The 24,193-nt window shown below is 35.3% G+C and overlaps 1 protein-coding gene across 1 annotated transcript in view; it reads left to right on the forward strand.

Annotated features, from left to right (window-relative positions):
* Positions 1-401: 401 nt before the first annotated feature.
* Positions 402-24,193, forward strand: part of LOC119188396 (cytosolic carboxypeptidase 1-like) — a gene marked incomplete at its 5' end in the record, with an annotated part of 59,826 nt that continues 36,034 nt past the window's right edge. Inside the window, 20 exon segments of the mRNA XM_037442810.1 lie at positions 402-689; positions 1,212-1,262; positions 4,474-4,608; positions 14,612-14,694; positions 15,115-15,205; positions 17,555-17,725; positions 17,810-17,941; positions 18,013-18,144; positions 18,769-18,912; positions 19,341-19,365; positions 19,367-19,536; positions 19,672-19,942; positions 20,502-20,749; positions 21,067-21,262; positions 21,605-21,727; positions 22,359-22,485; positions 22,690-22,897; positions 23,167-23,339; positions 23,541-23,678; positions 24,001-24,179. Of these exon segments, the coding sequence (XP_037298707.1) occupies positions 683-689; positions 1,212-1,262; positions 4,474-4,608; positions 14,612-14,694; positions 15,115-15,205; positions 17,555-17,725; positions 17,810-17,941; positions 18,013-18,144; positions 18,769-18,912; positions 19,341-19,365; positions 19,367-19,536; positions 19,672-19,942; positions 20,502-20,749; positions 21,067-21,262; positions 21,605-21,727; positions 22,359-22,485; positions 22,690-22,897; positions 23,167-23,339; positions 23,541-23,678; positions 24,001-24,179 (2,804 nt within the window).

The following is a 24,193-nucleotide window of genomic DNA, read 5'->3' on the forward strand; positions in this document are numbered from 1 at the left end:
TATGCATGCAATATATATCTCATTGTTATTTGTGTTTTGGAGGCTGCGGTATTTGTAGTGATGGATGGTATCGCGGACTACTCTCGCTCTAGATTGCACTTCAATTCGGGGTCGCCGTGACATTTGCTTACGTTTTAAAGTAATAGAATAAAAATGTCAATATGTCTGTAAATGGTATTCATTACTATCTAAACATATTACAAATAGGGGCTTATCCTAAATTGATACACCTGTACAAAACAGTAAATTTGGTCACCTATATTTCAATTTTATAATATTTACTTACATGCAAAACTCATGACTACATTACAATATTTTAAATGAAATCGTCATTTACCATGATAGCCAGACTCAGGGCCAAAGAGAATTATAATATATATGCTCAGGGCTATTGTGTTATAAAAAACAGTATTACTTCAGCTTTATTGTATTTTTAAATTCAAGTGTTGAAACCTCCTTGATAAAAACTGATTCAATATACATGATACTGGCCTGTTAGTCGAAAAAAGAGATTTTTTATGAGTGACAAATAAAAGGTTATAAACAAAGTATCAAAAATTCACAATCTTACTCAAAAACTAAGGTACATTATTATTAAATTCCGTGATGAACTTGAGTGATTTCGAAATAGCGGAAATTCCTAATTTATAATCATACTCAAATTACTTGTAATGAATCAAATATGTCAGGTGAGAAGGCTGTAAATTGTAATATTCATAATTATCATCATCGTCAGCTACATGAAGTCCACTGCTGAACATAGGTCCCCCCTAAAGATTTCTAGACCGATCTGTCAAAACAACGGCCTGATAAACGTCGTTGGAACACGCTGGATGCACGTCGCTTTTGGCAGGTCCATCTGAAAATTATATTATCTAGACTTAATTGCTTATTTTGAGACTTAACATATATTCAAATATCATCGGGTGGCCAACATCATGCAGCACTTTTTAATTTAGAATTCGGGTGGTGTTCCTCAATCTGATGATTTTCTGTTTTAAGGGCAAGCGTCATTGTCAGTATCGGCAGAACCCTTTGCTCCTCTTATAGTTCTGTTGTAAAAAAAACAAACACAGAGGTAGTAGTCTAGATTATCATTTATCATCATACATAATGTTTATTATTTACTCGCTCCTAACACTGGGTATATTCTGAATTGCAGTTTAAATCCGAATTTGTTTGTTCTCATTTATTCTCTTTTTTGTTAACAGCAACCGACTCGTCAGCCCAAACTCAAGAAATTAAAAAATCCAAGAAAAAATGTGAGTACAGTATCGAACAACATAGTATGATAATTTCAAAAATTAATTGCTGAGGTATTTAAAACATGTAGTTTTGTCTTATTTTGGATGCTGAGTATTTTGGCAAAACTCCAAACTAATTACGAGGTACAAATACTTACAAAAATTGTAATTAGCACCTGGCAACCAGTTTATGAATTTTAATGTAAAAATAATACATTGAAAATATGAATCATTCTTAGTCGTTTATTTGACACTATTTTTAATTTATAGTAACTAGTGGTCACCCAGTAGTCGAAAATCGACTGTCGAATTTTTCTCCTCTTGACTACATGAACTTTATTATGAAAAATCTTACACCCCTTCGTTGATTACAAAGAATCAAGTATCAGTAAATACTATTCTTGTTGGTCCTAGCATAAATGTTAGTCGTTCTTAACTCGAATCATTCCCATTGAGCACAATAATCAAAATTTCAAGAACGTCAACTGCGTCACATCAAAGGACCTCTATCTAGCATTAACTAGAAATATCGTTTTTGTGACAGTAATGTGTACTTCGTCATAGTATTATGCGCGAAAAACATAGGAGTAAAAGAAATATTTATTGGTATTGGTATAAAGGTTTTTATTAGAATAATTTTCAACACAATAATTTCTACATAAAAAATGGAAAGTGCTATTTACAAAGAAAGTTTTATCAGTGCGCCAGTTCCATTTTTACTACAAAGAAAAGAAGTTATATTACACCGACAGACACATGAAACATCTGCTGTCGTAAAACAGCAGTAAAACATCGATTATACTTTAACGTACAGTACTAAATATGTTTCCTAACAAATTAATCTTAAACGAGTAACTGTTTGCCAACTTTACCTGTTGTATTACGTAAATAACTAATAACGCTATACATTCGCTGATAAATGTCCGCAGCGAGGGGTGTTCCCCAAGGGCGTAAACACGACAATGCCAGTGATTTATTGTTACGGTACGGAAATTACGGAAACAAGCTTCCCTGTTTATAAATATTAGTTTCATAAAAAAATTAATCCATATATTTAGTTTGAAAGTATACATTTTAAATGTTTAGAAACCACAGTAACAAAACATTTTAGAAAAGACTTTCTGCAAAATCGTGCCACAGCAATTAATCTGAGGACGTATAGCTCAAGCATTTATTTATTAATTCGTTGGCGTAGTGGAAATATATTTCCCGGCGTGGCGGTCGCGCGCCCCGCGCATCTCCGTTTTTCCCAACATTCAGGGCTCGGAAAATCAGTCGGTCGGCAATCGCCGCGGGGCGCTCACCACGCGGCACTGTCGCTTTATCGCACACAATACATTTGTTTACTAATACATCGTACATTAGACAACAAAAGAGGACCCCACACGACATTCACGTATGTCCAATCATTTATTCACGATAGTGTCTCTTAAAATTGCATTCCTGTGTGGATTCATTGGCTAAAGTGTCGTACACTCGTGTTTTAAACGGTGTCAATGCAAACACATTGTTCCGTTTCGGTCTCAATTCATGACTGTTGAATTTATGTTTGTTTATAGATTTTGTGTAATTGTATAGCATTATGTGCGAAATAGGGCTAACATTTGGTTTTATTCCCTGTTACTACGCACAACTATAGTTTTAGTATGCGTGCGCTTGTATCAAGTAGGTACTCTAATCAAAACTTGCTTTATTATTACGAATATTCTATAAACAGATAATTGTACTAAAAGTTATAACTTTGAAATAGACATATCTACATCTCTTTAAAATCTCATAATATCAAGCTCTTATATACATAACATATCAACATTTTCTACTAATGTTTTGACTACAAATAATGAAAACTTAGTCTTTTTCTCATCTAAAATGTTATCACGAAAAAAACACTGTCAAAACATTGATTAGTAAAAAAAACCGACAAACCGTGTTTATATTACAGGGAATTATTTAAATTCGCTTACATGAGCCAACTGGTATTTAATTTGCGGAAAACATAATTTATAACATCACACACATTTATAGTTTCATGTTTCTTTAATGAGATAATCTGTTGTCATAAAATGAATAATATCATTATCAATCGACTGATTGGTATTAATTACAAGCTGTACGAATATTTAGAATCATGAGGCTTTTAATTTTTTTTACTAAATTTTGATGATGGTTTTGTTCGCGTTAAAGTCAGATCCCGACATAAAATTATACAACTATTATGTCGTTTTCTATTAGTGACAACTTTTTAATAAGATCAGTAATTTCAGACATTAACTATTTACAAAAAAAGTAAACTTCTATAATATTTATAATCTAATCGAGCTAGTTATAATAACCTTCGTGTAAAAAGGTAAAGCTGTAACGATGGATTTTGAGTTAACATTATGAGTGCTCTTTACTCTAAAATTTTTAATGTTAAAGTTGACAAAACAATATAATAAAAATGTTTTAGTGTTTTGTGTATTAAATTTAGCTATAAAAATAAATAATTATAAAATCAAAGAGAAGTATACTCCTGGAATCGTAAAATACTTTTATGATAAGAAACATATATAACTAAACACATCTGTACATAAAATCCAAATAGACATAGTAAAATCTTATTCCAATGTCAAGTTAAATTAAAACCCAAAGTACTATTAGCAAACTTATTAATTTTGCGCTCCTTCTGCCAAATGATGTTATCTGCATCATAAATTACATTCATCAATAATGGTGTAATATTTAAATCATGCAATATTATTTGCATGACTTATATATTTTTCATTCAACATTGATTTATTTAATTGAAATGCTGGAATTAATCAGCAACTCTCAATGTTTTGGCACGCGCTGGTGTAGTTTGTGTGATTTAGTAACACGATGAAATTAGTGAAAAACAAGAAAATGAAAATATTTCAATCGAATTAACATAATATTATTATTTATGCGAGTGGAAAATCGCTTTAGTTCTAACGCCCATTTTTATCTTATTTTATTATAAACAAAATGAGATTACATAAAAGCAGTGGAATATTGTACTTTATTATTTTCACCAAATTTCTTAGATGCTAAAATTTAATTGAAACCAACTTTTATCAGTTTAATTCTGGGTACGCGACAACTGGTTTCTTTCTTACCCTCGCAAGTTTATATTTCCATTTCTTATAAAATTTTCGTAATCGAATACAATTGAATAGCGTTTATTGTTATTATATTGTAGTGGTTAAATTAATATTGTTTGTTTTGTCAGCGTATCGCATGGCGGACGAGGCGGCGGCCGACTGCCTGTTCGAGAGGCTGCGGCTGCACCAGCAGCGCGCGCCCGACTCCACGGAGGTGGCGCGCGCGATCACGGCCAGGATCAACTCACGGCTCACCTCCCATGGTAACGCACTTATATATTAACACTGGCTTTTGCGTGAAGTTCTTCAGGCGGTAAAATTATTGAATTTGTTCATGTTATGACGGTGAACATTAATTATATAGTTATAACCAGGTAATTAAAAAACGTCGCGATGTTGTGGTAAAATATGTAACTTGTACTGTCAAAGTTAACTTTAAAATGAAAAAGTAAAATGGGGCCTTCAAACAGCCTTTTTTCCTACACAGACTATACAATTCACTAGATACATCACGGCAAGATTAATTTTGAACTATTCGTTTTAAAGTAATATGAAAATCTCTCAGTAATTCTGTAGTAAGTACTGAACATACACGCTTCATTGACCCCCAGTGACCTTTAAAACGGACAAAAGTTAAGTACTAGTGCCAGGCGCCCTATCTGGGCTAAAGTAACTGACCGACCATTTGCTTAATGTGGTCACGCGATTGAAACATTTAAAGTCGATAGGCTTCTGCTCCCGATTACTTCCGCAAATCAATATTCTTATTTTTTAAATTCATCACCTTATACACAGATATTTGAGAAACCTCTGTTAGTAAATGTGTAGGGTATAAGCTCCCTATACGCTTGGCACATTGAGCAATAAAATTAACGTCGTATGACATTAAATGAGTCTTGCAGTTAATTAGGTCACGGCACCGCGCAGGGACGGCTGCGGACGAAGACTTGATGTTTTTGTCGAAGGAAGCCCACAACCGTCCCTAATGTGCCGAAGAGGGCCACCGCGGAGTTTGTATATCGTGCGTTGTAGATAGAGTTTAGACACTCGGTCCAGCGGTCGCTCGAAGGTCAACATCAAATCCGCGCGGCACAAAGCCGGGTTGTAAGGCACGGTGACTCCAACATAATCGCTCAGTCGCCCCTCACGAAAGCTAGGCGGTATTAATAAAGCAATTACTCCGCGAAACCAAAAAAAGGTTAATTAACTCAGTAAGCCAGAGGCGACAATGACATAACAATACGAGCAGTAAAACTGATGTTTCTAACACTATAATAATTACATGTTAACCACAATGAAACATTAAGAAAGCGGTTCTCAATAATATTTCGTTGTTGTAATTTTCACCCATGTGTAAAGTATATAAAAAATTGAGGTTAATCTGGTCTTTTGGCCACTGCAATTGAAAAGTTATAACGTTAGGTTTAAGCAAACTTTAAAAATTATTTATTTGAAAATTATTTCAAAATTATTAATTCTTTATTTATTCCGTATCATTTTCCCATAGTTTATCAATGAGTCAACTTGTTTAGGTTAAGTTTGTTGATCCTTTACTTTTTAACTGGTGATAAAAAAACATCATGCTCATTTTAAGTTCGTTTTGAAAACTACAGTCCTGTGTATACATGTAGAAATGTATGTAAATTATAGTTCTGACAACAGTTACGGCCATGTTTATCTTATCTGTTTCACGTTTGCATACTGCCCACCACCAATCTGCATTGCATATTTATTTACATAACAACTTAAGCGCGGCTTGCGTTGTCACATTCTTTTATGTAATTTGTTTTAAATAAACATATATGTGTACTATATACATTATTAATTCCTACGTACCATTTATTAAACTTTGGTGATGCGATGTCAAATAGTAACACGAAACCCAATAACAACTGGAACAATTTTTCATATATTTTAAAGAACAATTTTGTATTTTTTTATTAATAATATACTTTCTTATCACCCCGAAATTCATAGCAATATTACCAATGCGTTGCTAGGAGATACAAAGTGAAGCCATTAATCGCTTGTAGTGTATTAATGGATTGTCAGACCACATCGTCGACTTATTTCCAATCTCTTTTCGCAACTTATTGCCCCACTCTAATTGTAGATGTCCTTTTTTTTTTTTTTTTTTTTTTTTTTGTTTTCGCGGAGAAAGTGCCTTATGACTACCGCCCAGCCTTCGGGGGCGACTGAGCGGTTATGTTGGGGTCACCGTGCCTTACGGCCCGGCGTTGAGCCACCCGGATTTGATTTTGACCTTCGGGTGACCGCCGGGCCGAGTCCCTAACCTATTTTCACGCACGGCATACCAACTAAAACTCCGCGGTGGCCGTCTTCGGCGCATTAGGGACGACTGTGGGCTTCCTCTGACAAAATGTTTAAGTTTTCGTCCGCAGTCGTCCTGCGCGGTGCCGCCTGTTGCGGCCCGTCTCCTATGGGGGCTCAGAAGCCCCGCGTAACCGAAGGACGCTCTCGGCGTCAACGGCAGCATGAGGCCTACCTTCCACGCTGCCGTCCATCTCGGGGTCATCACAATGTGCGAGATGTGCACAACGTACACTAAGGGCGGACGGCCCCCAGCCGCCCGCCGACGACCCCCCGATGGCCCCTATTAGTCGCCTTTTACGACAGGCAGGGGATACCGTGGTGGAATTCTCCAAACGCCCCCATTCCACAGGGCGGAATTGTAGATGTCCTAAACTAAGTTTTTCGTCATCAAAACCAAGGAGTACTGATGACGTAAATCTTCATTTACATACACGCGTTCATTGGTATGCAAACGGATACTAATCAGTTCGATTGAACAGCGTTATCAGTGGCCTGCCAAGTTAATACATGTTCCAGGAATCAGTCGCGAATTAATTTTACAGGCTTATGACGTGCATAACGTAAATAACATCAATCCATTTGTAACGTCAGAATTTAAAGGCTTCAACCATTGTCCTTATTTATGGTATCCAGACAATCAACACTTCTCACACCGCAAGCAATCGTAGCAAATTAATCTATGCCATACTTAATCCACAGAAAGTTATCCAAGCTAAATATAATTACGTACGTATTGAAATGTATCAGCACTAGTTTGATACACCCGGAACGTTTGCTATCTTAATTGCGACAGCATTGTTTATTCATGCAGCCACCGTTGCAGCTGAAGATTGTCGTAAATTGGAGCGGTGGATTATCGCACGTTCAATTCTGTCGTAAGATAATACGTAATGTCTTCTTTTATCTAAAAGTATTTCTGATTAAATTATTTTAAAATGCTGCAACTCTTAATGGCTATGAACGTGTACTAAGCATTTGATATTCCATAATAATATCTAAAAAATTAAATTAAGGGACAAAGGGACGTGTTCAATATTAGGCCGTTATATGGAACCTTTCAGAGCAGTGTCGTATCAGGGTATATATAAATTGTAATATATGTCATTGAATGTACAGATCGAGTTATCAATGTCTTTGTTCCGTGGTGTATTATTTTATTAAATCTCAAATTATATAGGCTCTAGACAATAGACCAGAACCTTCGAAACTCACTTCAAAATACCACTTTACTCACGATTCGGTCTCAGTGTAATAAATTTATTCTAATCGCATATTTTCCCTTATAAGGAATTCTCAAGGTTCCTTTTATATAATTTTTTTATTAAAAATACACTGAATGTGAATCACCTTGAAAATAATATTTCCGTTTCTCATATTTTGCCTTAAAATATAATTCACAAGTGTGATCAATTTCGTACAATATTTACGACTTAAATGTCTAAAGGTAAAATTTTATGCATATTAAAAACTAGATCAGTCTCATTCACTAAACCTCATTATTTATTCATTTTTTTTTAATAAATATTCTTCTATATTATTTTTTATAGTTATGAAGATTGTAACAAGGTTGACGTTTGTTCTATCGACTATTAATGAAATCATCAATAATAATTGTTTTGGTGGGTTGGGAGTCCAACCCACCAAAACAATAATAATGTAATAATAATTTTCTTGGATAAATTACATCAACACCTTACTACAAGCAGAGCGGGGAAATGCAGAAGCTTCTAAATTAAAATAGAAATAATTTGTCGCACAAAACTCCGACAGGCCAATGACAAGCCTGGTCCTTTGTTATGTTACATACAATACTATCTGCTATAGCGGACGTATAAAAATTCTGCCTGTTCAGATGTATGAACTGCATTTTGGCACAGAGCCCGGAATTGTTGTCGGTGGCATATTTCACTAGTACGTGAACAATACGTGAAAGTGATAATTGAGAGGTGCTCTTGATAATTGAGGTGCGAATCCAAATGATCCTGGTTTTACATAACATCAACACGCTCATTTGCCATTTTTTTTCGTCAATGTTTACAATTCTGTTCATCGTACTCAAATAAAGAAAGTTTTGCGTTGCAATTTTACGAAAATTGTTGTTTAGAGCAGTAATTTAAGAATACGTAATAAATTATAACTTTTGCCATTGAAATGCGGTTTTGCGTGACGGGTAAAAAATAACACGCTAAACGCAACGCGGTGATAAACCCTTAAAAAGTTAGTTAGAGTTCGTTCAATGACTTTATAGTTGATGTTTTAGTCGATCAGGATGTGGCCCATTTTCTGTTTAATCAAGTATTCTGGAAACTAGAATACGAAATGTAGTGACTGGCACCGCGCTTTATGGTTGGCGTCTTTCATGTCATTATAGCTTCAAGGCAACATAATATTATACATTCACATAAACATTTTTGACTGTTACCTTTAGGCATTTTAAAGAAATTGCCGTCCCTAAAATGCTAATACTGTTATTCGCTACATTATGTCAGAATTGTCTTGTTATATTTCATGAATATTTGATGGTTGCCTATATAAATTCAAACATTTTATTTTTATTGTCAAAAATAGTAACTATCAATGAAATTTCTAGAAGTTTCGTCTCAGAATTTCACATTATATGAATCAAAAAGAAAAAGCGTAGTGCCGTCAACATACTGTCTGCTATAATACTAATCTAATTACATGTCTACTGACGTCAGTTGATGCCTAATTTATCATTGGAAATATCTCGACTCTATAATATTATTACTGTATTTTTATATAAATATTTTCAAACAGTACAGTTTTCTACCGTTTTAATTCGTTGAATTAATTAATACTTTATGATTTCGTAGGTAATTAAGATACGCCACTATTACAAATCTAATTTCAATAACGGCCGTAGACACGAATACTACTTAACTACAAAATGATTATTTAATTACTAGCTTTTGCCCGCGGCTCCGCCCGCGTTATAAAGTTTTTCAGGCTAAAGTTTTCCGTTATAAAAGTAGTAGTTTCCCGGGAGCCTATGTTCTTCCCAGGGTCTCAAACTATCTCCATATCAAATTTCATCTTAATACGTTGGGTCGTTTTGAGTTTAACACGTTCAGCCAGACAGATGCAGCGGGGACTTTGTTTTATAATATATTTTTTAGAACTTTTTTAAGAGGAACAATCCCGTCATACATCATTGTTGCATAACTTTAACCGTTTACGCAGCGCAGGCAACGGAAGCTCTCAAAACTAATAATTTTCTCTGTTTTTGCAACATGTTTCATTACTGCTCCGCTCCTATTAGTCATAGCGTGATGATATATAGCCTATAGCACTCCAGGAACAAAGGGCTATCCAACGCAAAAAGAATTTTTCAGTTTTAACCGGTAGTTCCTGAGATTAGCCATTACTGCTCCGCTCCTATTGGGTATAGCGTGATGATATATAGCCTATAGTACTCCAGGAATAAAGGGCTATCCAAGGCAAAAAGAATTTTTCAGTTTGGACCGGTATTTCCTGAGATGAGCCATTACTGCTCCGCTCCTATTGGGCATAGCGTGATGATATATAGCCTATAGCACTCCACGAACAAATGGCTATCCAACGCAAAAAGAATTTTTCGATTTGGACCGGTAGTTCCTGAGATTAGCGCGTTCAAACAAACAAACTCTTCAGCTTTATATAATAGTATAGATTGCGATTTCCCAAAGTGGCACTTAAATAATTTGGAATCAATGTATACATGTCTAAGTTTAAAAAAAAAAACAAAATTACGTCACACGTAAGTTGTGAAAAAATACGGACTTAATTTCTCAGTAACAAGCCTGGACTCTACGCATGCTGTAAGTTAGTTATAAAGTGGGCATTGCATTAGCCGCAGACACACGTAACGTCTGACACCAAGGTGTCATTATTGCAGTAGTATCGCGTGTCTGGACGCCGTATAGTAAGGATTTGGTGCAATGGGCCCTCGGCCAAGGCGCCCGCGCCGCGCCGTCCCGTCTCGTGCCGGCCTCGATACGTGTTACCATTAATTTATACAATGTTAGAAGGGGTTTATTATCTGTTATTTCATTGCCTCGGCTGGTACAATCAGTACGAGGGGGCGTGAAATGAACTGTGCTTCCGTTCCACCTTTGACAGTATAATAGAGCTACTTTGTTGTCATTTTTCACGCGCTTCCACGGCATATTCATCACAGCCTAGTCACTATCTAGTGCATGCTAAAAGCGTTTACGTTTGGTTTATGTGTATATCTAGTGCCTGTATCGTTTTAGCAGTACGGTAAATAAGTTTTAGATTCATTTATTTTTATTAATCGTGAGCTCGTTCTAGTAGAAGTAGGCGAATCAGTTATTTTAAAATCGTCTTGTATAATCTATGCAGGGTCACATAAATATTCAAAATTATTTTATTTTATAACAAGCCTTATTATCGATTATGATGTTTTTAAGATTTTAATTAGAAAGCTGTTATTCAGCCAGTGCTACTAGAATTATTCAAACGTTACTAGAATTATTCTAACGCTGACACGTACTGCGATATCCGTACAAAAACAATTAAAATGATGTTTACACAGGCGATCTATTTCTGTCGTAGTATAAATCAAGACTCGCCTTGACATTGGTCAGACGGCCGATGCTCCAAGACCCCTGGTGTTTTCAATATACGAAAGTTGATGAGGGTGTTCTATGTAGTCTTTTAATGCCTGGGTGAATTGATTATCTAATTTTCTTCGTAATTATGTGTTGAAACTAAAGGCTTTGTTTTTTATTAACTACTATGGCGATTGGCGAGAGATATTTTCGAAACAATATGTATTGATTTACAAAAAAAATCTCATTAATATTTCCTAGAAAATGAAATAAAATTCACATATGTGATGATATTTGCTGTACATCAGAATTGTTAATTTTTAAAAATTAAATATTTTGAAAAGATTAATAAATATGTTCTATTTTCAATATATCCACTTATGAACAGTCCAACGTAAATACGTGTTTGTAAATAAATGGCGAGCGTTGAATGAAAGCCAACTATCAGTAAATGTGTCCAGTTATTGGCGTTCCGCTATGTGGACGATGTGACATATTTATCGCACTGCATCCGAAAAAATCATTCCAATCCATCAGTCATGGTGGTGGGGGTTGGAATTGTTTTGATATCGAATGACTGACAGATGTTGATTTGTGATCGGAACTAAAATTAATCACGAATGCCATTTTAATAAAATTAGAATGCAATTGTCATGTTAATTCATTATAATTTTTTACCCCTGCCAGATGACAAGATTTAGAAGCTCTACGTTCTAGAATTTCCTTGTTTTCGGCTCCAATAACAACATGAAAAATGTGCCAAAAGTTATTAATATGTTTCGTGTTTTAGTTAATTATTTTAAGTGGATTGACAATTAAGATAATTACTATGGCTTCACATGTGGGTACAATTAAATTAGCAGCATAGATTTTAGAACCAATCTTTAATGTAAGCCTTTATGTATCAGAATATTAAGGCCGACAACATTATGTTTGCGGTCGATAGTATATTTAGAATCCTTAACGAGTTTAATACGTTCTTTCGTAATGGATTACATTAAACGATTATTTATTTGGCAAATGTAAACTCGGACATGTTTACAATTTTACTATTGGCAATGTCTCTATGAATGCTGTGAGCGGTGATCGCGTCGTAAATGACCGCTTGTTCGGTCAATTCATCAGGTCCATTGCGTTTTAGATTAATTGTTCGCCTGCATAGAAACATTTTCAATTACGCATTTTATATTTTCTTTTCGCTGTCATCTCATGTCTTTGGATCTTATTTTTTTATTTTATTTAATTTATCACGATAAACGTTCTGGTTGTTGTCTTATTGTGTCTGAATATATATTTTTTTTTTATATTGGTATGGCTTATCGATTTAAGTATATCAAGAAGATGCCGGGCTGTAATCGAAAATAAGTACCGAAAACGATTATGATATTTAAATATAAAATATTCATATCATATCCAAAAACTGCATTTTTATCGTCCTTAACCCATCATTCTAAAATTATTTGTATTCAAATGTATATATAAATAGTTTTAGAAAGTGACATAACGATTCCGTTTCTTATCAATCAAGCTCTTGATTGTTCCACATGACATAACAGAGTTGCCAGATCTAATTCAAAACATCGGTATTACGCTTGTAATTATAGTTGTGTGTCAAGTTTAGACGGTGGGTATGGCGTCAGCGTGTATAGCAAGTGTCACATTTAGCTACTGCCGTCCGGCCTGCGTCCGCTCCACGCTGATCCGGCAACGCTCCGCTCCGTCGCGCCGCGTCGCGACGGCCGCGTGCAGCCGCCGCGCCGGGCTGACGTCGCCGCCACGCGCGCCCCACTGGCACCGCGCCAACGTCACTATCGAGACGGCCTGTCATTGCCACTACTGGCCCACTAGGCCATTTACTGCATTATTTAACTACAAAAACAATTTTGTACTACATATAATTTATGTACACCCATTTCCGCATTGTCTGCCTGTAATTTAAGTGTAACCTTTATGATTATTTTTATTTTTTTGTTCGTGCATTAACATTTTTTTGGTAATGGTAAATAACCGGGCAGGTTATTATGATTGAAATGCCTAGAGTAATAAAATTTATGACAGCAGAGTAGATAAATTTTGTAATAATTATTGCGTATTTATGTAAAAACTATAGACTTATGTTAAACATACCTATTGACAAAACAAGAGATATAAATATCTTAATTGGAGAGAAATACATTTGGATTTAGGGAGAGGTTATGTTTTAAGTTATAACATGAATATTTTCCAAAATATTTTTTTGTCTCATCTGTTTTACCTTTGTTTGTCTTAATTCATTCACTCACCGTACATCAACTGGTGTAATCATTACACAAACACGTTAATTTAATTAAAAATACAGAAAACGATGTCGATAGTAAAAAGTCTTTGCTCACTTCGATAATACTACGTTCATTTGCGGCGAATGATAAATTAATTTGGTAATTAATGGTAATATACGAGTATAAGAATAAATACTACTTGTTGTCCTCTGCTTCTGGTTATAATTCAAACTAAAAATCTTGAAACAAGTACATAACAACATGCGTACTTATCTTGAAGGAACTAAAAAATATTGGGAATATACATTTTACTAAATAGCACCGGAATCGCTAACTTCTAGCTAACATATATCTGCATTGGTTACAAAGTGGTGCGGTTTCAACGAATCACCAAACGGCACCGGCCTCGCATGGTCTAACCCGCGAGCGGCGGCGAGGGCAGCGAGAAAAACAATAGTTCGGGATCGAAAAACACTTTCTATACGTTCTGGTACAATTGTTTTTCTCGCTACCTGCGCTGCTGCTCGCGCCACCGCTCTTGATCGAGCAGTAAGTCCTTAATTATAAGAAGGAAGGAAGTCTTTGCCTTAAAAGTGTGTTAACTGGAAAAAGTACATTGTTTATAATATAAACTACTGTATTTCATATCAGACTTTATATTTAATGCTTCAGGAATAACATTTAACTCTCGACTCTACCAAAACTTTCATCTGTATGTTAACAACACGTACCGTTAACCCTCCGATGTTTACGAGATTTTTAGTGGTGATTATTTATGGAATGTGAATTAAATTGTGCGTTTTGTATAAAAAAAAAATCACAAAGTCGTTATTTGGCGAAAGAGTTGCTGTACTAATTTCATGAATTGAAAGTATTATGTTATTTACGTCTTAACCTTCTCCGCTCATTGCGTTCTTTGTGCGATCGGACGATGAGCTCGAATTAAAATACACGTTATAAGAACATTCTCAACATATTAATGTGTTTTATTGCACCAAAATGTCATTGTAACTATTTATATTGTCAGAAGTTCTCTTGGCAATTACCTCTAAATGGTAATGCGTTCATAACACGTTTAATTATATCAAAATTATTTATTACAGATAAACATGTTCGCCAGAGCACGCTGGACAAGTTATGGAATAAGCAATCGGGCGCCATCCAAATGCTGCTTTCCATATTGGAGGTAATTCTCACCGGCTGAATACTGAAAAAAACTCCTTAATTGCTCTCATGGAATCTAATAATAGATATCTTTGTTGAAGGCTGCAAAGCCGCAGCGAGGCCTTGACTAACAGCAGGCACTTCTCCGTATAGAGAGTTTAGAGCTTAACCTATTTTTTGTTTCTGTATTCCGCGCATTGTTCCACAATAGAAATATATTTCGCACAATTTAAAAAATCATTTTAAAGAAATATTTTACGATATGAAAGTCCTGTCATTCAATATCAAAGTTATAACCAAATAATATCCTTGAAAACAAGAAAGTTCCATAATTATTATAAACGAAGAGGCGCCCGGTAGCATGATTTATGATACAAATTCGCTCGTTCTGTTTATTGACATTTACCATAGACAAATCATAACAACATACGCACATTTACAGAACTCAAGAGATACAGCTACGTCAACATATACCACATCTATATTGAGAGAAGCATTGTGTATGAAACAAGGAAAAGGAAAGAAATGTTCAGGTAATATAATACACTTCAGATATAATTTCCATATTTATTTTATCCAGGTTAATCTCGTCGTAAAACATATAGCTGTAAAAGAAGTATATATTCAAATTTATCGAAGTAAACTTATAGCGAAAAAAAATAGCAATACAGAATCTAATGGAAACTAAATTAATAATAATATTATTTTTTATAATAATTTATTCTGGGATGTTATACCTATCTGTGATTTATTTAGAATTTTGAAAAATTGTGTTTAAAGATATGCTAAATAGTTCGAACTTCTCTTTCCCTAAATAGACCCTATTGTTGTAGTATATAATTGAAACAAATTTGAAATCCCCTGTCGCAGTAACAGAGAGGAATGGTTTTTTTTTTTGTATTTTACTTAATTATGTCCTAAATTAATTTAGTTAATCGGTTTCAATTTAAGTCGAGTAATTTATTTTATATTTCCACGATGCGAAAGAATTTGCCAATACTATCAGAGTAAAATAAAATCGTGCGAATGCACGAATAAGCTTGAAATAGAAGAAAAAGCTTGCAGTCGATACCGATCGTTATTCTCGCAAGCTTTCTTTACTTTGTACCTACACAAATACACCACGGCGATCGGCAACGAGTGCTTGCAACTTTGTAATACTACGTAAGCCAAGCTTAAAGCTTCCACCCATGCGCTCGTATAAAGTATTTGAAACTCCGTAAGCCTCTAAGGTGCAACTTAAATGCTAAGTTAAATTTTAAACACGGTATTAGATTAATAATTTGAACTCAGTACATAATTTCTAAACACGTGTAAATAAACCGTGACCGAACATATTATGTTTTAGAAGATACGGGTAAGCATCAAACCAAATTGTAAAGCCTTTCTCGCTACAAAAGTCCCTAAAAGATTGTAAGACGCCAGCGCCATCTATTTTCAAAAAATCTGTTTTTTCTCATGAAAGCAAGTTACCGGCATAAAAAATTGCCCATATGTTATTCCACGACAAAAATACCCGTGTGCCAAATATCGTCTATATCCGTTCAGTGCCCAAGGACGTATAATAAAATTGCACCAAATATTCGTATGGTGTAAGTTAACGTTTAAGTATTTCTCTGTACTGTTTTGACAACACTATATGTCAAAAAACAGGTTGGTTTTATATTGAGTATACTGTTCCCATGACTACATGATTTACTTTTCGAAGTTTACAATGATCATGCTGCCATACTTCAATTTCAAATACGCTCTCGGGGCTCTGTTAAAATATCCTTTGAAAAACATACTTAAAATTATAACTTAGCGTTTACTATCACGTAAAAATTCGTGCCAGGGTTACAATTGTTTGGTTTACGTTTTACAAATATATAAACATCCAAATATTAAAAAAAAAATCATAAGATAACAGTTGCAACATTATTAAGTTTTGATGCAATTAAAAATACAATAATACAAATTATTTTTAAAAACGTAGCTCCTATTGAAGCGGCAATAAAGAAGAAAGAAAACAAAAAAGCTGGCAAAGAAAACAAAGCTCCCATTATAAAGAAGGGTATGTCCAGTTTGTGTGGGCGAGAATCTAACCCAAACAGCTTTATCGAATATTTTATTTTCTATTTACCCTTTGCACGCCTCTAACACGAAAGCATAGAAATGTTGAAAACAAAAGTACTAATCATATTATAGGTTTTTATTAATCGTACACTGATGCACATAATAGTATTCTATCTGATATAGATCGTATGCTATATGATAAATCGTATCGTTCTGTACGGATGATAACATGTCGTTGAGAAACTGACATTTCAATAATTGCTTCGCAGATACCCTTTCTACTCGGTAGCTGTTCTGCCCACTGACATTTAAGACAGGCTCACTTAGTTATAGCTTGACATTGGACTACTTGACAATACGGCCTTGTTGTGAACAGTATTTGATCTATTGTAATTTCAATTGTCAATTCGCGACAATGCCGTGTTCGATCACATTAACATTGTATATTTTTTGTACGACTATAAACACTGATGTTATGTGTGGTCTTGAACATTGCAAGCTGATCTAATTATAAATCCGACCGCTCGACACTGACGATTTTATTAACAATAAAAATTCACGAAACATCGCATCAATTATTAACGCCTGTTCGAAAGCTGTACCAAAATGTTGGATGTCGACATTTCAGCGAACAACATTGCAAGACAGCAGTGCACTCAGCACTTCATATCGATAAACGGCACTCAAGTGATGATTCGAATGTTGATCGCTACGCATAGCAAACGAGATGGCAACGTCGGCACCGAACTGATGCTGCAGGACCTCGTGTGGATCCTTGCCGCATTAGCCCCTAAAGGTAGGCATTCAATGTTCATTACTGATTTCAGTTAACAATTTGACGCGACACCACTGCGCACAAGAATTCATAGCTATTAAGGGCACTCAAGTCATTATTCGCAAGGCAATATCGACGATGCAAGACAAGAGAGATCGCCACGCTGGAACAGAAATTATATTGCAAGATTTGATCTGGATACTGGCCGCGCTCGGTACACGAGGTTACATACAACAGACTGTTTGTTTTCGGTTTATGTCCTACGTATTGAATTTGTTGATATGAACTTTTAATATGTTACTTCTAGATCCCAAATTTGCAATGAAAGTAAGAATGCTGGGCTGTGTAAGGACAATGCATCTGATATTAAAGGGACACTTCACGGACAACAAATTAATTTTTCCTCTTCTGGTTATTATCAAGCAGTTAGCCAAAAATGGTAAGTAAAGTTGCCCTGTTTATCTGCACTATTAAATACATTTTTGTAAGTTAACATTATTTTTATTCCAGCAGTCACAACTTCCATTCTTATTCGTGACGGAGTCATAGCAACTTATGAACGAGTTCTAGTGAGCCTTGGTTTCATACCAACTGCCAGGCTCCGACTGTGTCTAGATGCCATCGATTACTTCAGCAAAAACAGTTAAGTGAGGCAATGTTCGTTTTAAATGGCCCTCTTTATGTCACTATGTAATGTGAATAATTACGTTGAAAGAAACCTTCAACACAATAGCCGACGCACAATTTTTATGACTCTACACTTTGATGTCTGAATGACGAAACTCGTAAAGACATTAAGCAACTGTCACACCCACAATTAAAAGCACAATGACACTGGTGGAGGTATAGGTTAAGGCGAGTGTACATTAACAAAAAAATTGCCAAAAGTTTTTCCTTATGTGCATAGAAATTATGAGAGCACTAAAATTTCTGCGAAAAGGAATTTATAGATGCATAGAATAATTTATCAAATTGTTAGTTTTTTAGCGAATGTGTAAGCAATTTCTGCGATTCTGGCTTTTACATAGTCTACTCGCTGATTTCCAAAACATAAAAATAGCCGAACCAAAAATCCAACTTAAAATTGTACGTGTTCATAATTTAATGAAATATATTCCAAAATATATGCCTAATTGGCATCTTCCACGCAAAGATTTTTTTGTAAATGCGCACCCGCTCTCCCATACATAATATGAGTTGTGAATAAACGTTGCATGTTGGATAACGTTGTGTATGCCATGAATCACACGTGCGTAACTCACGCAGAGGTGTGCTGCATGCAGATCGTGAAGACAGGACTGTGTAGCGTGCTCCTCAGGGTGTTCGACCGATGGGACCGCTACGAGGGCCGCATGAGACTCAAGATATGCGCACACATATTGCAGACGCTACAGCATCTATGTAATATAAGTATGTATTGTCATTGTGATGTTCATAAAAACATATCCGTGAAGTTATTGCACGCAAATACACTTTAGCTCGCATGCGTGTAAAACGATGCAGCCTCGCACAAGCCATGAAATCGATTTCGAATCGATCAAATGGAGAAAAACAAGTTTTAATGTTATAAAACCCATCTATATCCAACTTTTTACACCATATCAACGGGAAGGGAAATCTTTAGTATTATATTCAGTCAATAAGATTGCCATAGCTCACGAAATCTCTTCTCCTGTCCCAACCCTCGATCCTCTTCATAAAAGTCTAGACGGTCTTAAATTATTCCTTTTACATTGTGAATATTCATGGGCAGTCCGAACTTATCATTCGAAGTCCCTATCTAGATGTTGTTAACAAGTATATTCATATTTTTAACACACTTATTTGTAATCTTTCAGAGGCTGGGCGTCGGGCTCTGTGCACAAAAGCACGTACAAACTCTTCACAGATTCTGCTCGCAATGTCCAGACGAGCCGGAGTTTGACGGACTGTTGGCGCGAGTCTGCTCTGTTATAACGTTGTGCCTGAAACACCAGGCACTGCCAGTGGCAGTCACTAGCCCGGCCTCATTTAACCTTAATCCTATACTTAAAGGTGAATATATCAACGCTATGTATCATACAAATTATTTCGTGGCCTATATACAAGTCGCTGATATTCTCTCATAAAAATGTTCATCTTTAATCAGACAAGTATATCATAGCGTATATTTTATGTCTTTTTTATTAGGAACTAACGCGTCTTGGCCATGTCATGAAGACGAAGAAGACGCGGCGAATTCAGATTCTAAAACAGTCAATTCAGATCTTGATGATGACGGTCCAGATACGGATCTAGATGGAATGGAGGAGTTTCCTGATACCGACTTTGATGAACCTGAAATCAAAAATGAAACCAACGAAGACAGTAATATAGACAAAGGATTTACCAAAAGTGGCGACAGTTTACAAAGTTCCCTTTGGATAAATCCTAGCGAGAGAGATATAGAAGACTTAAAAAAGTAAGTATGATAGATATAAACTATAATAATTAATCTTTCCTGTGAAAATAATAATATTATCTTACTTATTACTTTTATTATAAATACGTAAGTTTGTGAAAATATTTGGGTATTTGTATGTTTATTAAAAATAAACATAGAAACCTCGAAACGGATTTGAATGAAATTTGACATACAGGAAGATCGTGTCCTGGATTAACACATAGACTACTTTTTATCCCGGCAATTCACTCCCATAGGAAATAATAGAATTTTTAAATTTGAAGTTTCAGTATTTTGGGGACTTTTGAAGCGGAAAAAGATTTTCACACGTGTGAAGCCGCGAGCAACATCTAGTATTATTATAATCGGGACAGTATGTCTAGATGTTGAATACCCAACTGGCAACCAGACATAAACGACTAAATAGGTTTGGATTAAATTTTCGACACCGACCGTGCCCCACGAGGATTATATTCCGAGAAAACACTTCGCAGGCGGATCACCGAACATAAAAACTTTGTGAATGCTTCATAAATTTTAATGTCCGTAAACTAATTTTTGTCTACATATTTTTCAGATATTTTATTTATTTCAAAGAGTTCGGTTCTTATAACAAACAAATTAAACTAGTCAAGAGCCGTTCCAATTCACGCGGCTCTATCTTGGAAGACTTCCTGACGTCTCAAGCCAGTGGTAACAGAAATATGTCGTCGACTCTGAGTCTTTCTCTAACTGGAGTTTTAGGAAACACTGATTATGATAATGTCATGGGATCAACACAATCACCTTTCATGCAGGGCTACCATAAAATCCATGAGAGTATTTGTAAGTAATCAATAATGATGTTTTTGAATTGTTACTTTAGTAAAGTTTGTAGCTAAATGAGCAGTTAGTTGTCCACCTGATAGTGAGTGCTTAGCACCGCTCCTGGACAATATTATAAAAATTATAGACGACTTCCGTTCTACGAAGGAAGTCCCTCTTTCCCCAAACTCCTTTAGTATTAGACGAAGAAATTATTTATTTTGTTACCTATTTTTATTAACTAACTTTAAAATATAATTTAATTTTCATGCCCAGACATCCATAAATTACCATCTAGAGACTAGATATCTCAAAACATCTTTTTTTTTCTTTTACAGCAACAACTTCTTGTTCATCTCTTAAGATACATAAAGATGTATCTAAATATAGTTCATTCGCGACCGTATATTCTATGATGACATCGAGGGTTCGAAGTGTCATTCCGTTCGTGAAGGTAGCGTACCCGGACATGATGGGTGGTCAGAGTTACAGTCAACCCGAACCCTTAAACAAAATGGAAAGGACTGCCTGCAGGTAATAAAACTGTATAAATATATTTATGATTTTAAACATCATATTGTGAACGAGTGCTAGTAACTGTGAAATCCGTTTAAAACATTCACGCCTTAAATAGTCGCCCTAAGAATTGAGTCCAGTTTCGCAACTTACCTTGGATTTCACAATATTATTTAACATCTAACCCTTATGTCATTTGGTGACGATATCCCGGAGCGAACTTAGAAATCATCTGATTTTATGTAAACTTTAAGCAGTAAACTATTGTATGCGGCGCCTACATGGCGGTTAAACTTGAAATGTTCTGTGCTGCGTGTGTTTTCAAGCTTGACTATTAAAAAACAAATTTTGAACTTTCAGAACGAAACTGCTATCGTGCGTAGACAGGGCTATAAACCCAGAATCCTATATGAATGAAGTAATTTATGATTTGGATCAGCTTTGTAGCAGTGCCAATCCTTCCGACACAACTTCACAAAAAAGGTAAAATAAATATTATCTAAGTATTATAGTAGAAAGGCTAAAAACAACGTACAAATAATAATTTATAGTTGTTTACGGAAAAATAAAGATCAAAATACCTTTAATGCAGTAAGTTGGACATGATATATTTATATGTTTTATGCTGGCGCCTGTTGGCAGCGAATTATCATTACTAATCAAACTGGAATTATCCAGAAATTTGATTAAATAAAGTATATATACAGACACATTAAAAATATTTCTCAATGTCATACTGCTCTGTTGGTTATTGTCGACGTCGTTTTAACATACGTTATTAATTTATAGCTTGAATATCTGCCGGAAAACTTTGATCTCTTGGCAACGCGAATGCAATTAGTATATTTTAGTTTCTGAGGTCGAAGAGCGTTGTATTGTTGACACTAAACTGTTTACGTAATTCCTAAACCGATAACGGTTTTTATCTTCGTATCCTGTATTTATTTTTCAGTTGAAATGTGGCTTCATACTATTTACTACTTCTATTTGTGGCTTTGCTTGCTCAAGAAGCCTTTTTAACTCCTTCAGATCTATTAGGCCCTATTTTATTCCAAAATCGAAGGTGAAATGTAATTTTAAACATAATACAAATACAGTATTACTAATATTTCAGTTTAAATACGGAGAGTACATTCCTCACCAACAACGACGAACACGAGATTACAAAAGTAAACAGCTTTTCCTCCAGATTAGGATTTGAGTCAAGATTCGAGTCGGGTAATCTTAGGAAAGCCATTCAGGTAATCATTTTATATTCTAATTCAATTCTAATATTCAATTACATAATAATATGTTCACTCTTAAGAACTTATACTATAAATATTTCTGATTAATTTAGTTTTCAACTACCTACATCCTCTCTAATAAATTTAAGAATTAATGAATTCTTATAAGAAAATGTTATAAATCCAGTTAATTTTCCTACGAGTGGTAACTGACTCCAGATAGGTCCGAGAGAGTACGAGCTGATCCTAATGCCCGACGTGAACTCGACCAAGAGACACCAGTGGTTTTACTTCGAAGTGCGCAACATGACGCAAGGCCGCCCTTACATCTTCAACATTGTCAACTGCGAGAAATCTGATAGCCAGTTCAACTTCGGAATGAAGCCCGTCATGTATTCTGTAAAAGAAGCCGTCATGGGGAGGCCAGGTGAATGAACCTGCTTTGTAATTGTACAAAAGTAAAGTCTTGCGAAAAACAACATTTCGAATTACATATGCGTCAAACTCTTGATGGAATTATTATATATCAGTTGTCAGGCCAAATTACCATATTAGTTATTTTCGTTCTTTATGACGCTAAAATATTTTGAATTTAAAATTGCTTATGTAAGATTCAACCATCAGACAGCCGTATTTATTTATATTGCTCTAAGCAAAGTTTGTCTCAATACTACCAATTTCATTCATTAATTGCAGGTTGGGTGCGTGCCGGTTCCGATATTTGCTATTACCGCAACAGCTACCATTACGCGAACCAGAAGAGCCACAACAAATGTTACCTGACCGTCACGTTCAACATCGAGTTCCCGCACTCCAACGACGTGTGCTACCTCGCTTACCATTATCCATTCACTTACTCCATGATGATGGTACGGACTTACAAATTTTACTTTGTTTTTTCATTAAAATCAAAAACGTTACGCTTTTCTCGTATTTATTTCTATATAGTGAGATAAAATTCCTTCTCCTAATTACTGTCCTGAAAGGTGAAAACTTACTGCAAAAACCAAAATTATAAGCCATCTAGTATTTACTTTTCATTTAATATTTCTGATATGGTTGTTTTTTAGACTCGCATCTGGCAATGGAGTTTGCAGATGCCGCCCGGTTCCTATTTCCGCGCTGAGCCGCTCTGCTATTCGTTGAACAATAACGAAGTCCCATTGTTGACTATTTCTGCTGACGACTCGCCGTCTAATCCTATTGTGGTGAGAACTTTATTGTAAACCAATAATTTAACGTCTTAGTTCATTTATTAAAATAGAACTTAGTATCAATCTATCCAAATAAAATTTTAGACATGTATCAAAAGTTATAATATAATTATTACGGCTAATCAATGACTTGAATTCCCAAAAATCATGGGCACATCAGTAATAATCATTTTACTGTATAAAAAGCACAGCATAATTTATATCATCGATTTTCATGAGAAAAAATATGCTCTTGACAAGTTATTTGCAATAATTTCAAGTGCAAATAACTTGTCAAGAGCATATTTTGCTATAACTATTTAATCGTTTATCGTAGGACCGTGACATAGTGTTTCTAACTGCCCGCGTGCACCCCGGAGAGAGCAACGCGTCCTGGGTGATGGACGGTTCGCTCGCTTGCTTGCTCGGAGACACGGCCGTCGCCTCCGCATTACGAGCCAAATACGTCTTTAAGATCGTGCCCATGCTCAACGTGGAGGGAGTGCTCAATGGCTGGTGAGTTTCATAGT

Source organism: Manduca sexta, chromosome 25, assembly GCF_014839805.1.
Source record: "Manduca sexta isolate Smith_Timp_Sample1 chromosome 25, JHU_Msex_v1.0, whole genome shotgun sequence".
Taxonomy (NCBI): Eukaryota; Metazoa; Arthropoda; class Insecta; order Lepidoptera; family Sphingidae; genus Manduca; species Manduca sexta.